General features: G+C 40.9%; 1 protein-coding gene across 1 annotated transcript in view; it reads left to right on the top strand.

Moving 5' to 3' along the window:
• Window positions 1–16,581, top strand: part of dmtf1 (cyclin D binding myb-like transcription factor 1) — a 59,955-nt gene that overhangs the window by 15,989 nt on the left and 27,385 nt on the right. The window contains exons 3-6 of the mRNA XM_068005030.1: window positions 9,276–9,407; window positions 10,643–10,749; window positions 12,720–12,837; window positions 15,532–15,608. Of these exons, the coding sequence (XP_067861131.1) occupies window positions 9,276–9,407; window positions 10,643–10,749; window positions 12,720–12,837; window positions 15,532–15,608 (434 nt within the window). The remainder of the gene's footprint in view (window positions 1–9,275; window positions 9,408–10,642; window positions 10,750–12,719; window positions 12,838–15,531; window positions 15,609–16,581) is intronic.

Consider the following 16,581-nt stretch of genomic DNA (forward strand, 5'->3'; position numbering starts at 1 on the left):
TTTTCCAAGGAGGACACTATGTGTATTTGCAGCAAGACAAATTTATATAGGCAAAATGCATTCTTCAAAAGAAGACGTTACCACCAGTGGTAGAGCGAAGGGTGGGGAAGCACAAACTGGCAAGTTAGAGAAACGGAGAAGGGAGGCATTGTTGGGCTGGAGGAGATGACAGTGATAGGTAGGAGCAAGGCCATGAAGGGATTTAAACACGAGTATGAGAATTTTAAATTGGAGGTGGTTGGGTACTAGGAATCAATGTAGGTCAACAAGGACAGGGTGATAGGCAAGCGGGACTTGGCATGGGAAAGGATATGGGCAGCATAGTTTTAGATGAGCTGAAGTTTATGGACGGTGGAGGATGGTAGGCCATATGAGGACATCATTGCAGTAGTCAAGTCTGGAGGTGATAAAGACATGGATGAGGGTTTCCGCAGCAGATGCGTTGAGGTAAGTGTGGAGTTGGGCAATGTTACAGAGGTGAAAGTAGGCGATCTTTATGATGAAGAGGATATGTGGTTGGAATCTTTTACCTCAGAAAAAGTCCAAAAATTCATTGTTTTCATTTTTAAAGTTTTTTAAAAAAGCAAAAATTAATTCAGTTACCTCACCCGCTTCTGGACTTTTCCATCACTGACTGGAAGGGAGCAGGACTTACAAATAACATGTGTTGGCATGGTCTGTGAATGTTGATTAGATTCTGAGACAGGATCCTGAACTTGCATTCTGTATGCAAAATTGAGAGGGGATGGGCTTTCTGTGATTGAGGTGGACAGCAGCCAATCAAGACATTTACCGCAAAGGACAACCCAATAATTCAAGCTTCAGCAAAGTTCTCCAAATTCAGGCTCTCAACATAGGAGTAGGGCTGTCTGAGAATCCAGGGATTTACAAGACTGTACAGGTGACTCTATAAGTAAGAATAAGAATTTTATTCAGTTATATAATTTTTTTATTGATTACTTATGGCATAAATATTTTTATTGTTTAAATTTACAGCTGGGGGAAATTTCAAAATAGTGACTCATACCAATTTCACAAAACTTTTGGAGTGGTTTGATTGGTTCAGCTTCTGCTTTCTTTTGCTGACAGCTTAGCCTTGGTTTGTTTTTATATTTGTAAACAATTTTACAACACCAAGTTATAGTCCAGCAATTTTATTTTAAATTCACAAGCTTTCGGAGATTTTCTCCTTCCTCAGGCAAATGTTTCAAGATCTCCTTGAAGCCTACGCATTTATACATATTGAACAATAATACATGGTGTTTACAGACTGCCCCTGCAACTGCCCGTTGCCAAGGCAATCACCGTGTTCAGACAGAGAGGTGTTACCTGCAGAACCTCCGAATACACATTCAACAAAAAAACAAACAGGGAAAAAAAACAGAGAAAAAAAAAACACAGAGAGAGGCAGAAACATCCGGAAGGCAGAGAGAGCCAGCAAATGACCCATTATATTAAAAACAGATAACATTTGTTCGCTGGTGGGGTAACGTGTAGCGTGACATGAACCCAAGATCCCGGTTGAGGCCGTCCTCATGGGTGCGGAACTTGGCTATCAATTTCTGCTCGACGATTTTGCGTTGTCGTGTGTCTCGAAGGCCGCCTTGGAGTACGCTTACCCGAAGGTCGGTGGATGATTGTTATATAACCTTAGTAGTTCCTCACTGGAAATTTATCTGCCATGTTCCTCGCATTTGATTTTGTACCTCTTCAGGTGTGATTTGTTGCTATTTTATGAATATTACATTTGAGTCAATCAGGTGCAAGTGTGGCAAAATATTTGAATGTAAAAAGGTTTGACACCTGAGGTGTGATACTGTGAAGTAACTGATTAAGGCGCGCATGATGGGCAATGTTTTAGATAGATTGATAGATTAGATGCAGTGGAATCCACAATCATCCAGATAAAATCTCCCATGCCAAAACCAATTCTACTCATTGTATGTGTTTTAGTTCCTTTAGACTGATTAGTATAAGTAGGTTATATTAATCGGTTTATTTCTGCTACTGTTTAGGCACCAGAAACATATTCACATGTCTTTTGCATGTCATGAGCAACTAGTCAGCAACTGATTTAGTGCAGCTGGCTATTCATCTTTTGTCACCTTGCAATTCCTGCTTATCAACATGACAGGTGAGAGTCATTGTGCAAAAGGGTTATAGCTTTTGATACTGTCGAGAGTATTTACGCTGCACAGCTAACCAATCAGCTGATGTGCCAGTTCAGAACACCCTCCAGATTCATTATGGATCCAGCATGGGTCATTTTAGAAGACTATATTTAATTTTAAGATTTTCCCTTAGTTTAGCCCCAGACCTCACCAGCAGTGATCCTATCGGCAGCTCCAGTGAAGTCCGCAATGTGGAATCCTTTTGGAATCTAAACCACAACAAATCTTATAAAGTTAAAAGACTTTAGATGGATCACATTGTCTTCTGATACAACAGTCCGCTGCTCACAATGCTCAAACTGGAATCTTGCCAAATTGAGCATTGTAAGCTGATTCTACTATCATTTTAAAATGTATTATTTTGTCATTAGATGTTAATTCCTAATTCAGTGGATAAAACTGTATACTTGTTCTGCCAAGTGCTCAATCCTAATAACATTGAGGGGTCATAGTAGATATAATTATGAAACTTTTAGCCCAGTTCTTGACTGTAATCACAAAGGTAAATAGATCCTGTAATAACAACAGAAAATGCTGGAAATCAGAGCAGATCCATCAGCATCTCTGAAAATACAGGCTAATGTTTTGGATGTAGATCCTTCATCCGAACTGGAAACTGAAAGATCATTATCAAAGCTTATCACTCCAAAACCTCAACCAAGATCTAGTGTTATAATTTATCTTGAATAGTTCCTCAGGAGTATAGTGTTCAGTGTTTGCCTAGGCTCTCCACTTTCATATCTGTGGTCATTTCTCAGCTTCCACTTGGTCATATTGTCAATTTAGGGTACACCAGTGTTTTCGTTTGAGGAAATTGGCTGAAAGAAGTTATGAAGGAACAGGATTCTCCAAGATCATCGGCATTTCACACTATTTTGTTACTCTGTGGGGTAAGGGATTTGCAGAGGGAAAATTCTTTCAGGACTCAGCCTCTTGGGTGGTTGAATATGTCCATGCAGTGACTCTTGAGGATCATGCAGCTGGTTTTGTCTCTCCTTTTTAGTGAAGGTAAAATGCCTCACTGATGGTGATGCAATCTTTGTGAGGCAATATAGTGACAATGTGGGAGTCGGTTTCAAAGTCTCTGTAATGATCCTACAAGTTTGATTGAGTTCAGTATCAATTTTGTGTGCATGGATCGAGCATGACCATATTGGGGCACAGTACTCCGCATTTGAGTAACACAGGGCGAGACTGGTTACTCGGAGTGTTTTGGGGTCAGCTCCTCATTTTGTGTTGGCCAATTTCCGAAGTACACAGTTCCTGGAGTTCACTTTCTTCTTCAGCTTCTTGATGTGTGCTTTAAATGTCAACGTTTGATCTAATGTCTCCCAAGGTGCACTGGATACTCATAGTCTCAACGATTGTACCATCCCACGCTATTTGGAGTTTGTGCTTGGCCTGTTTCAGGTGGAAGGTGCACACTTGTGTCTTGCAAGGGTTGACATTCAGGGGTCAGGTGTGATAGTATGCTTACTCAGGTAGTCAGTTAGGATGTGCTGAATGCCCTCAAATCTTTAGAATTGGGTAGCAATGCGGAGATCATCTGCATAAATGAATTTTCACACATTGGGGAATTCTGGTCGAATCAATACGTTCATATCATGACCCCTGTTAATCTTCTATTGTAACTAACCATGGGAGCGATCAAATCTGACAACACACACCAAGACCGCAACTGAAAGATTCAAGAGGGCTGAATAAAGCAAAGGTGAGATGGGAGGAGAAAACAACAAGAGGACTGCTAAATGGCTGGTAGCAAACAGCTTTTTGAAAAAAGGTGAAAGCTGATGGATGACTGCCTTATCATATCAATAAGGCAATAAGAAGTCACTTAAAGAGCAAAACAGTGTGAAAATAATTAATTAAGAAGATGCATGAGAAAGGTGCAAAGTGAGAAAAATGCTCTAAAATGGTGGCAAATGAACTGATAGGAATTGTAAGAAATAGAAAAAAAAATGTTGATTTAAAACAAAACTGCAAATGCTGGAAATCTGAAATAGAGACAGATATGCTGGCAACACACAGTGAGCCCATCAGCAATTGAAAAGAGAAAATACAGACCACTACCCAAGGTGTAGATCCCTCACCAGAAATGTGTACCTGTGAAGGGGCACATTCAAAGTGCTAAACTGCACCCCCTGCATCTCCCTCCCACCCCCGCCCTCTCTGCAAGCTATCGTACCTGCTGTGCATCCCGTTGCTTCTGAGCAAATGGGAAAAGGGACTATCTAAGATCTGAAGTTGTTAACACCAGTGGGTTGCAGGATGACTAGGAGAAAGATGAGATGCTGTTGCTGTAGCTTGCTATGAACGTATCATATTCCAAATATGGAACACATGTGAGTTCCAAAAGTGATATCTTTTACCTAGAGTAAGTGACTGGAGTGGTTCAGTGGGAAGCTGAAACATTGTCTGCTGGGACAGATCTAATAAAGGTGTTTAAAATGATAAAGGGATACAGACAAACTATTTCCTCTGGTGGGGGAATCCGAAACAAGAGGGGATAATCAGAAAATTAAAGCTAGGCCATTCAGGAACGAAAACAGGAAGCACTTTTTCTCACAAAGGGTAGTAAGAATTTGGGACCCACTCCCCAAAAAGGCTGTGGATGCAGGGTCAATTAAAGCTTTCAAGACTGAGATCGATAGATTTTTGTTAGTTAAGGGTATCGAGGGATATAAGTCAAAGGCAGGTACATGGGGTTGAGGTACAGATCAGCTATGATCTAATTGAACAGGCTTGAGGGGGTGAATGGCCTACTCCTGTTTCTATGTTCCTAAATTGATGTTTTAAAAAAATTGAGCTCAATGCAGTCTTATATACAAAATTACATAAAAATATAAATGCTGTCTCAAGATGCAACTCACAATGGCATAATTTTCAGAAAAACCAAGAGGATGAAGTAACATGTATGTATTCTATTTAATAATTGTTTGCTTCATTTTGATATAGTATTCATCCACTTTATGCATGTTCCAAAAACGAAGCATGTAAAGTTTAAATTCAGTGCTCCAGGAAGCCATGCTCAAAAGGAGTGCGGGTCAGAGGATCAACGTTACAATGTCGATAGAGCATCCCTGTTGGAAGCGAGGAATAGCTCAGTTTGCATTATAATTCGTAGATAAGGAAATCCAAAGTAAATGGCTAATTCAGGCACAGAAAGCAACTGGTATATAGATTATGATGTGGAGATGCCAGTGATGGACTGGGGTGGACAAATGTAAGGACTTGCACAACACCAGGTTATAGTCCAACAGTTTTATTTTAAATCACAAGCTTTCGGAGCTTTCCTCCTTCGTCAGGTGAGTGAAGGGATTCTAAAAACGCATAGCATATATAGTCAGAGAACAATGCCTGGTGATTACAGATAATCTTTCTAACTGCCCCCTATAACACCTCGGCTGGGAGACGATCACAGCAATCAAAGGTGTCGTTGGTGTTCAGACAGGTTAGCCACGGAAAACATTACATCCCAGTATACTGAATAAACAATGGGTCAGGTCACAAAGACAGAGAGAGAAAGAGAGAGAATGTCCAGTTGTATTAAAAACAGATAACTTTTTTCGCTGGTGGGGTTACATGTAGCGTGACATGAACCCAAGATCCCGGTTGAGGCTGTCCTCGTGGGTGCGGAACTTGGCTATCAATTATATGTTACCTCCTGCTCTATCTTTCCTATAGCATCTGTACCCTGGAACATTGAGCTGCCAGTCCTGCCCCTCCCTTAGCCATGTTTCAGTAATAGCTATAACATCCCAGTCCCATGTACCCATCCATGCCCTGAGTTCATCTGCCTTGCCCATCAGACTTCTTGCATTGAAATAAATGCAGTTTAATCGAGACTGCCCTTGGTCTTTGCCCTGCTTTCTCAGACCATCTGTCCGGTCAATTTCTTGATTAGGGAGAACATCACGGCAGCAGTGAGAGAGGATATATCTGAGGGTTCGCCCACGGAGTCTATATGGGTAGAACTGAAAAATAAGAAGGGAGAGATCACTTTGATAGGATTGTACTACAAACCCCCAAATAGTCAACGGGAAATTGAGGAGCAAATATGTAAGGAGATTACAGACAGCTGCAAGAAAAATAGGGTGGTAATAGTAGGGGACTTTAACTTTCCCAACATTGACTGGGACAGCCATAGCATTAGGGGCTTGGATGGGGAGAAATTTGTTGAGTGTATTCAGGAGGAATTTCTCATTCAGTATGTGGATGGCCCGACTAGAGAGGGGGCAAAACTTGACCTCCTCTTGGGAAATAAGGAAGGGCAGGTGACAGAAGTGTTAGTGAGGGATCACTTTGGGACCAGTGATCATAATTCCATTAGTTTTAAGATAGCTATGGAGAAGGATAGGTCTGGCCCAAAAGTTAAAATTCTAAGTTGGGAAAAGGCCAATTTTGATGGTATTAGACAGGAACTTTCAGAAGTTGATTGGGAGAGTCTGTTGGCAGGCAAAGGGACGTCTGGTAAGTGGGAGGCCTTCAAAAGTGTGTTAACCAGGGTTCAGGGTAAGCACATTCCTTATAAAGTGAAGGGCAAGGCTGGTAGAAGTAGGGAACCTTGGATGACTCGGGAGATTGAGGCTCTAGTCAGAAAGAAGAAGGAGGCATATGACATGCATAGACAGCTGGGATCAAGTGGATCCCTTGAAGAGTATAGTGATTGCCGGAGTAGAGTTAAGAGAGAAATCAGGAGGGCAAAAAGGGGACATGAGATTGCTTTGGCAGATAAGGCAAAGGTGAATCCAAAGAGCTTCTACAAATACATAAAGGGCAAAAGAGTAACTAGGGAGAGAGTAGGGCCTCTTAAGGATCAACAAGGTCATCTGTGTGCGGAACCACAAGAGATGGGTGAGATCCTAAATGAATATTTCGCATCGGTATTTACGGTTGAGAAAGGCATGGATGTTAGGGAACTTGGGGAAATAAATAGTGATGTCTTGAGGAGTGTACATATTACAGAGAGGGAGGTGCTGGAAGTCTTAACGCGCATCAAGGTAGATAAATCTCCGGGACCTGATGAAATGTATCCCAGGACATTATGGGAGGTTAGGGAAGATATTTGAATCAACAACAGCTACAGGTGAGGTGCCTGAAGATTGGAGGGTAGCAAATGTTGTGCCTTTGTTTAAGAAGGGCGGCAGGGAAAAGCCTGGGAACTACAGACCGGCGAGCCTGACATCTGTAGTGGGTAAGTTGTTAGAGGGTATTCTGAGAGACAGGATCTACGGGCATTTGGAGAGGCAGGGACTGATTAGGAACAGTCAGCATGGTTTTGTGAGAGGAAAATCATGTCTCACGAATTTGATTGAGTTTTTTGAAGGGGTAACCAAGAAGATAGATGAGGGCTGTGCAGTAGACGTGGTCTACATGGACTTTAGCAAAGCCTTTGACAAGGTACCGCATGGTAGGTTGTTACATAAGGTTAGATCTCACGGCATCCAAGGTGAGGTAGCCAATTGGATACAAAATTGGATTGACAACAGAAGACAGAGGGTGGTTGTAGAAGGTTGTTTTTCAAATTGGAGGCCTGTGACCAGCGGTGTGCCTCAGGGATCGGTGCTGGGTCCGCTGTTATTTGTTATTTATATTAATGATTTGGATGAGAATTTAGGAGGCATGGTTAGTAAGTTTGCAGATGACACCAAGATTGGTGGCATTGTGGACAGTGAAGAAGGATATCTAGGATTGCAACGGGATCTTGATAAATTGGGCCAGTGGGCCGATGAATGGCAGATGGAGTTTAATTTAGATAAATGTGAGGTGATGCATTTTGGTAGATCGAATCGGGCCAGGACCTACTCCGTTAATGGTAGGGCGTTGGGGAGAGTTATAGAACAAAGAGATCTAGGAGTACAGGTTCATAGCTCCTTGAAAGTGGAGTCACAGGTGGATAGGGTGGTGAAGAAGGCATTCAGCATGCTTGATTTCATTGGTCAGAACATTGAATACAGGAGTTGGGATGTCTTGTTGAAGTTGTACAAGACATTATTTAGGCCACACTTGGAATACTGTGTACAGTTCTGGTCACCCTATTATAGAAAGGATATTATTAAACTAGAAAGAGTGCAGAAAAGATTTACTAGGATGCTACCGGGACTTGATGGTTTGACTTATAGGAAGAGGTTGGATAGACTGAGACTTTTTTCCCTGGAGAGTAGGAGGTTTAGGGGTGATCTTATAGAAGTCTATAAAATAATGAGGGGCATAGATAAGGTGGATAGTCAAAATCTTTTCCCAAAGGTAGGGGAGTCTATAATGAGGGGGCATAGATTTAAGGTGAGAGGGGAGAGATACAAAAGGGTCCAGAGGGGCAATTTTTTCACTGAAAGGGTGGTGAGTGTCTGGAACGAGCTGCCAGAGGCAGTAGTAGAGGCGGGTACAATTTTGTCTTTTAAAAAGCATTTGGACAGTTACATGGGTAAGATGGGTATAGAGGGATATGGGCCAAGTGCAGGCAACTGGGACTAGCTTAGTGGTATAAACTGGGCGACATGGACATGTTGGGCCGAAGGGCCTGTTTCCATGTTGTAAACTTCTATGATTCTATATCAACTATCAATCTATATATAGATTAAGCTGCTTCAGGAAGGTAAATGGTTTCTTGATATGTTTCTGTAGAAATAAGGAATTAAGGGATATAGTTAGAAAGTAGGCAATGAAGTTTGGAACAACCAAAAAAGGCTGCCTTGTTGGGCACATTAGTTTTTCCTGTTCCTAAAATGTCATATATTTGCTCCCCACTTCACGCAAGGTTTCCCAACTGGAGTGGATAGCTGACCTTCCCCAGACACCTACCCATGTTACTTTTGATCCGGCTACCAAGAAAGACTAAGGTGACTTGTTTTGTTTTTGCAGTTTCCCCCTTCCCTTCCTGTGGAAAAAGCCTAGCCTCTCGGTGCCTCATCTAATTTATGACCGAGATCGGGAATATTTCATTTGGTTGAATCAAAGGTGGTGATGATGATGATGCACCCTTCTACTCAATGCACAGCCTGTTGTACTGCTAATACACTGTCCATCCTGCTGTTTATCTAAAATTTACTACAAAATTATTTTTCCTTTTATCTTATGTGAACTTTTTGTTTCTATCAAATGTAGATTTAGAATCTGAAGACAATCAGGAACCTCTGCACAAAAGGCTTTGTTTGTCAGCTGAAGATGACGGTAGTCTTGAATCCACAGGTATTGCTGGCCCATTTGCAGCAATACAGTCAGTTGTTACACTCCCAAGTAAGATCATTACAAATATTTGCTGTAGCTCATTAATGTAAGTTAATTATGTCTTATGACTTTGACTTTCTTGTGCTCATCAAATAATGCGACTAAATTCTTCTGACTATTGCAATTAAAAATCAGTTTGTATGAACTGCCTGCTCAGTAGCATTCAGTATGTGCTACATTAGAAGTCTGCTGCATTATTTCAATAATACTACTTTCAAAATTGTAGATCATGCGAAAGCTGATTGTGTCAAAGATTGAAAATGGTAATGCCAATTGACGCCTTTTTACAAAAAAAAACATTTTTACAATGTTTTCGATTGGTATTAATCACAAAAATGTGAAATTCCTAGCTATTTTTATACAATGTAAAAAGAAAATAATTCTCCTCAGTTTCACTTTGTTTTTCTTATGTGAGCATTATCTATTCCCAGTTCTGGCCCCTTTTTGCACTGCAATTGCATTGCTACTTCTGGATGCTTCATGGGAAAAACACAGGAAATGACAAAAACAATTTGTAGGAATTCTTCCATCTCAAGGGTAGAGTTGAGAAATCCTTGAACAAGCCACTGTCAAGAAAGATAACCTCCAGAGGAAAGTACTTCTCGAGTGTCAACCCATATGGCCAGTTATGCATAATGATCTACAAATTGCTTGGGGATTTCAATGGAACTGAATATCTGGCGGGGCATATAACGGGGGTCCCATGCCATATGGTCCAAGACAAATGCCTACCCCCACAGCCTGACCTTGTGAAGGTGGGTTTGAAGTCCTGCCATTATATTGCAAACAAAAGACCCGCACAATTTCTAAATGGACTTGTAAATGAACAAATCATTTTAAAAGAAAATTGACCATGTCTCTGGTATGTAAACATTGCATTTTATAATATTGCTGGATATTTCTACACATGGGGACTACAGTATTAAACTTTTCCGAATAGCATTGTTGAAGAAATTATTTTAATAGTCTGCGAAAACTACATTGTTTAAATTCAAGAGTATTGAAATAATTGAGCTAGCATTGGTGTATTAGAGTGTTTACTGTTGGTAACAGATTAGACTGTTCTGGACACTTCCCATAATTAACTTACCTCTCAGCCATCCCAACAGTATGGAGATGCCTTTATACAGTGATAAATTAATCACGGCACTTTGGTTTTTAGTTTTCAGAATTTGCTTGTTTTTCAGTTCCCTCGGTTTGTTTGTTACAATGTTGTGGACCTTTGTATAATTTTTTGTTAACAGTTTCAGACAACGATCAAAGTTTTGAGGTAGCCATGACGGGAGAGGCAGCATCCGAGCTGACTCATGCAACTGAAATTGAAGACAGTGAAACTATTACTCAGATACAGGTAAGTGTTCCTTCCAAGAAATGCCTCCTATTGTAAACTAATAATAAGAAAAACTATTAATTAATTTTAAACTCTCTTATGTGAACGTTTTTTTTCTGATCATCGTCTTGTCACCTACTTTTCCTCCCATTTCAAAGTTATAAATGATTAAGAATCAGTTTGGGCTATGGGACAAAAATTAAACAATTTTTATCTAAGACTTAGCTTGGTATAAGCTTCTTAATTCTATCACGATACATAAGGTCATAAAAAACTAGCTAATTTGTGGTACACTTGTTACAGTTTTTAGTTATTTTGTCTGAAGACAGGTATCTAAGGGAAGGGATGAGCCGTTCAGTTCAAATACAAACGTTCTGTGTTGTTTGTTCTGATATATTTTTGAATGGTAGTTTTTTTTAAATTTAAATAAACTAGAACAGAACAGAATTTAATTATCAGCCTATCTTTTTTCAAATGGGTGAGTCTGTCTGGAACCTTTTGAAATCAATCTGCCTGGACTTTCAAAAGGTGTTTGTCTGGGGCCTTCAAAGAGAGTTAGTGAGGCAGCTTTGGTCATTGGTGAGAAGAGGAAAAATAATTCATACTTTCATTTTTCTTGAACTATATAAAAGTGCAATATAATTTATTCACTTCTTACAGAGATTTTGTTTAAAAAAATGCTGTTTTCCTTCAGTCTCATATTGACTCCTTTCTTCCGTGATGCAGGTAACCAGTTGCTATTTCATAATTTATATATGAAAATTCATGTTGTGAATTTGCCTTGAGTTCATTTCTCGAATGTTCTGGCATGTGTAGCAATCTGTAATCTTCTGTTTAATTCTGACTAATTTGAAAGCATATTTCGGAATAATTCCTGAATATCTAAAAGCGCTTTCAAACGTCTTTTCCATATAGTCATGTTTGAAGGTCTCTGCAGTACAGAGGTAACAGCAGACCAATAGTTTGACTTGAATAAAGTTTTACATAGGAAAGCTGTGTGAGAAGAATAGCACAATTTTTAATGTCAGGACTTTTCCATTGGGAGATCCTGGGAGCAATTTCCACCTTCACCACCTAAGCAATAATTTGATGGAGTGGAGTGGATCGCTGGCCTGTTGTAGAGGCTGTTTCATCCCCAACGGAACGAAAATCGGATGGATTCTGCAACTGTTGGGTGATCCCCTTCACCAGATTAACATCCAGGCGATGATGGTGAAAATTACCCCTCCTGAGGAAATTATGAGAAAGTTTGCAAGCCAATTGAAATAAATAGAGCTGTGTTGGATTTTTTTATTGGTGCTCTTAGAAGGGAGGAAAAATATGAGCAAGTTGGCCAAGTCTCTCTCGTACACTTCTGTTTACCGAGCAGTGTTATTGGAGGCTTTGTTTAAAGCTCTCCTCTCTCCCTGCTGTCCATGAGTAATCCATGGTCTTGAGAGACCAATAAAAAAAGGAAAGAAAGGAAAGAGAATTATCTTTACAGAGAGAATTTCACCCTCCCCTTTTATTTGGTCGCCTGATACTCAGAGCACGCTCACTTCTGTGTCAGAAGGTCATGGATTCAAACCCCACTCCAAAGATTTGAGCACCTAATCTAGACTGACATTTCAGTGCAGTAGTAATGAAGCACTGTACTGTCTGAGGTGCTGCCTTTTGGATGAAACGTTAAACTGAGGCCCCGTCTACCCTTTCAATTGGAAGTTAAAGAACCCATGGCACTATTCGAGAAAGAGGAGGGGAGTTGTCCCGATGTCTTGGCCCTCATTTATCCCTCAAACAACACAACGGAAAACAGGTTAGCTGGTTGTTTATCTTGTTGCTGTTTATGGGGTCTTGTGCACATATTGGCTGCTGCATTTCCCTATATTACAACAGTGATTGTCCTTCCAAAAAAGAATTTCATTTGGCTGTGAAGTGCTTTGGAATGTCCCGAGGTCGTAAAAGGTGCTATATAAATTCAAGTTCTTTCTTTATTTCTTGTTTATTTGCAGATCTTGCACAATGAAGATCAAATGGAGGGCATTTCTCCCCAAAACAATGAAGATCTTGATCCTGTTAGTCAAGCCTGGTTTACAACAAAAGAAGATAAGGATACGCTACAGAACAAAGGTAGGAATATTGTGCATCTCCCAAAATAAATTGTACGCTTCATGTGATGGTAAACTTTATGATTGTTGATTAGGATTAAAATGTATAATGACAGACTGAAAAAAAAAACAGTTTTGCCAAAAAATCAAAACTAATAATTGCGACACCACAATGTGCAAAAAAAACACTTTATTAAACAGTGAAGTTTAAAAACATTTTTCCAGTGTTTCATTATGGAATCCTGCACCAAATTGGACTTGAGCTGTTTACAGTTGTGTTTTTTTTTAAAATAATGCTGTCAATAGTTCATATCAATTCATTTCTCCTGCTGTGGGTTTCAGTGCTGCTGTCCACATCTGAAGCCAGTGCACCATTTGTTGTCTTCTATTATATAAAGTTATCTCTGGGGCTACAGTATACTCTGCTGTTTGAAGCTGCTATTTGTGTTTTAAAAAATTAGCCAGCAGTGCTAATAAGCTGAGTTTAATGAAACAGCACACTAAACAGTACAGAAATGCTTAAAAGCACCATAAAACATCAAAGCAATTTGAGCTCTGCACAAGCTGTGCAATGCAAAACACGCCATTTCTCATAATATTCTGTGAACGTGATCTGCTTCCTGCTGTCAGTACATTTGCCCACAAAACTCAGCTATCTCCAGAGTGTGGTAAAGCAGAGGGAAAGGGGAACATGTAATGGACCAGAGTTGGAAGAGCAGAGGTTGTGGACAGGAATGCAGGGTTGGAAGAGGTTGTAGAGGTAGGAAGAGATGAGACCATGGAGTGATCTGAGGTTTTAAAAGGATGCGCAGAGGAATGGGTAAAAGGATTGGGGTGATAGATGTGTGAGTGCAGGATAGGATATGGGTGGAGGAGATATGGATAATCTGGAGTTTATGTAAGATAGAAGTAATAAAGGCATGGATGAGGGTATCAGCGGTGGTAGAGATTAGGTAGGAGCAGAGTCCGTGATCTTTTGGAGGTGGAAGTATCTTGATGAGGTTTGAAGCTCAGCTGAGGATCGTGGAGGATGCCGGGTTTGAGTACCATCAAGTTGAATTTGAGTGGGCATCCAGAAAAGGGGACGAGAGCAGGAGCTAAGGCAGAGTTTCTGATGGGGCAACTCGGGGGCTTTGGTCTTTCCGGTGTTGAACTGCAAGAATTTCTGGCTCAATCACATTTACCTTGCCGGTATCACCCTCGATTCCATGACTGTTGCCATGCTGCTGGACTCTCAGATGGGCATTCCAACAGGCTGGTGACATTTGTGGACTCAAGGGTGGTACAAAGCTGAGTATCATTTGTCTATATGTAAAAGCTAACCTCATGCTTGCAGATAATGTCATCGAGGGACAACATAAATATGAGCAATAGAGAGACAAGTACGGAACCTTGGGACACCACTTTCTAAATGGGGAGCAGAGAGTTTTAGGGGTCCATGTATAGAAATCACTGAAAGCTAGTGGACAGGTACAAAAAATAATTTAAAAGGCTAATGGAATGTTAGCTTTTAGCTCAAGGGGGCTGGAATACAAAGGGGTGGAAGTTATGCTACAGTTGTATAAAGCTTTGGTTCGACTGCACTTGGAGTACTGTGATCAGTTCTGGCCACTGCAACTCAGGAAAGATATATTGGCCTTGCAGGGGGTGCAACCATATTCATCAAAATGATACTGGGGCTAAAAGGGTTAAATTATGAAGGCAGGTTGCACAGACTAGGCTTGTATTCCGTCGAGTATAGAAGATTAAGGGGTGATCTAATTGAGGTGTTTCAGATGATTAAAGGATTTGATAGAGTAGACAGAGAGAAACTATTTCCTCTGGTGGGGGAGTCCAGAACAAGGGGCATAACCTTAAAATTAGAGCTAGGCCATTCAGGGGTAATGTCAGGAAGCACTTATTCACACAAAGGGTAGTGGAAATCTGGAACTCTCTTCCCTCAAAAAGCTGTTGAGGCGAGGTCAATTGAAAATTTCAAAACTGAGATTCATAGATTTTTGTTAGGCAAGAAGGGTATTAAGGGTTACGGATCCAAGGCTGGTAGATGGAGTTAAGATACAGATCAGCCAGGATCTAATTGAATGGCGAAACAGGCTTGAGGGGATGAACGACTGTTCCTCTTTTCTAATCCCTGGTTTTGGGTTCCTACTACTGCTTTTACTCTGTAGTCTTCGTGCTTCTTTTTATTTTAAAGTGTATACTGCATTTATACACATTGTAATGTAATAACCTGTTTACTTTTGTTACTATATATATGTATGTATGTGTGTATGTATATATGTGTGTGTGTGCTTGTCTATTTCAGCCCAGGCCTGTGTAAGATGAGGAAAATGAGGGATACATTTCGTTGTGCACCGTTACTGTGGTTTATCTTAGTCTAATAATTATTATTTTTGCTCTATCGGTGTTGTGCACTATTATGTATCTATAAGAGCCAGCAGTGACCTGCTTTCAGGCATCTGCCAGTGTCACTCATAAGCGACTTCCTAGGAGGTTCTTAAGAACAGCCTGCTGTGTAGCCTTATATTTTTTGCTTGCTTTACTCCTGAGCAACTAACCTCTGTTTTGTGCTTCTCTTGGTGGCATTGCCGAGACTGGAAATTGGAAGTGAAGATTTGCTGACTTAAAGCTGTGACCTGTTACTCCACTCCACTGCACTGCATTGTATTACTATTTAAATATTTTTGAAAGTATACAAACTAATTTTTTTTAACAGGCCACAAGTGGAAGCAGGGGATGTGGTCAAAGGAAGAAATAGACATTTTAATGAGCAACATTGAAAACTATCTACAGGTGAGGAGTAATTAGTAAGATTGATAATGTTATTAACTGAACCCATTGCTTATGTCTCCCTTTTTTTCTCTTGTCCCCTCTTGGCCCCTTCTCTTCTATCATCTCCCCTTCCTGTCACCCAGTCATGTCACCTTTTACTTCTCCCCTCTTGGATACTTTGCCCCCACCCCCAAATCCCTACCCCAACCCATCACTATTACTCTGACTTCCAACTCTCATGCCAGCATCCCAGGCTTTAATCCCCTTTGAATAAATCCACAGTTGCATTCTGTGCTGCTTTTGGTATTCTTCAAAAGGCCCATCGAGGCATCCATCCATGCCTCTTTACAAGCAGCAACCCCAACAGCCCTATCTTTCTCTGTCATCGTCCTTCTGACTCACTATACCCACTGGGGACTAATCTCACCAACCTCCTTCCCATTCCACTCATCACCCCTATCACCGCCCCTTTGCCAGCAGATCTGCCACTCTCTGCTATTCCCCTCAGAAAGTCCATTCACTGTCGAACAAGGGCCTTGTTATCCACGACCTTATTGTGAACAATTACATTGACATCCTGGCTTTGACGGAAACTTGGCTCATGGGCGGCAACACCATGTCCCATACTGAAGCATGCCGATACTTTCCAGCACCCGCCCTGCCCAAACCACGGCGGTGGCGGTGTGGTCCTTGTCATGTAATCACAGCTTGAACTCTCCCCTTCTCCTCTTTCAAACACCTCATCTTGTTCCACCCCTCTCACCAAGATATCCTCATTTCTTTCCTCGATCAGCGTCTGCACTGGACGATTCCTCATCCTCATTGATTTCAATTGCCATCTCAACATCTCAACTCACCTGGTCTTCTGTCTGATTTCTGTGCCCTTCTGTCTTCCTTAAACCTCTCCTATCCATATTGGCAGGAACCCCTCGACCTAGTTATCTCATGTAGCCTCTCTACGCCCATTATACAAAAGCCATCGTCTTCGACCCCC

The sequence above is a fragment of the Heptranchias perlo genome, chromosome 24 (assembly GCF_035084215.1).
Source record: "Heptranchias perlo isolate sHepPer1 chromosome 24, sHepPer1.hap1, whole genome shotgun sequence".
Classification (NCBI taxonomy): Eukaryota; Metazoa; Chordata; class Chondrichthyes; order Hexanchiformes; family Hexanchidae; genus Heptranchias; species Heptranchias perlo.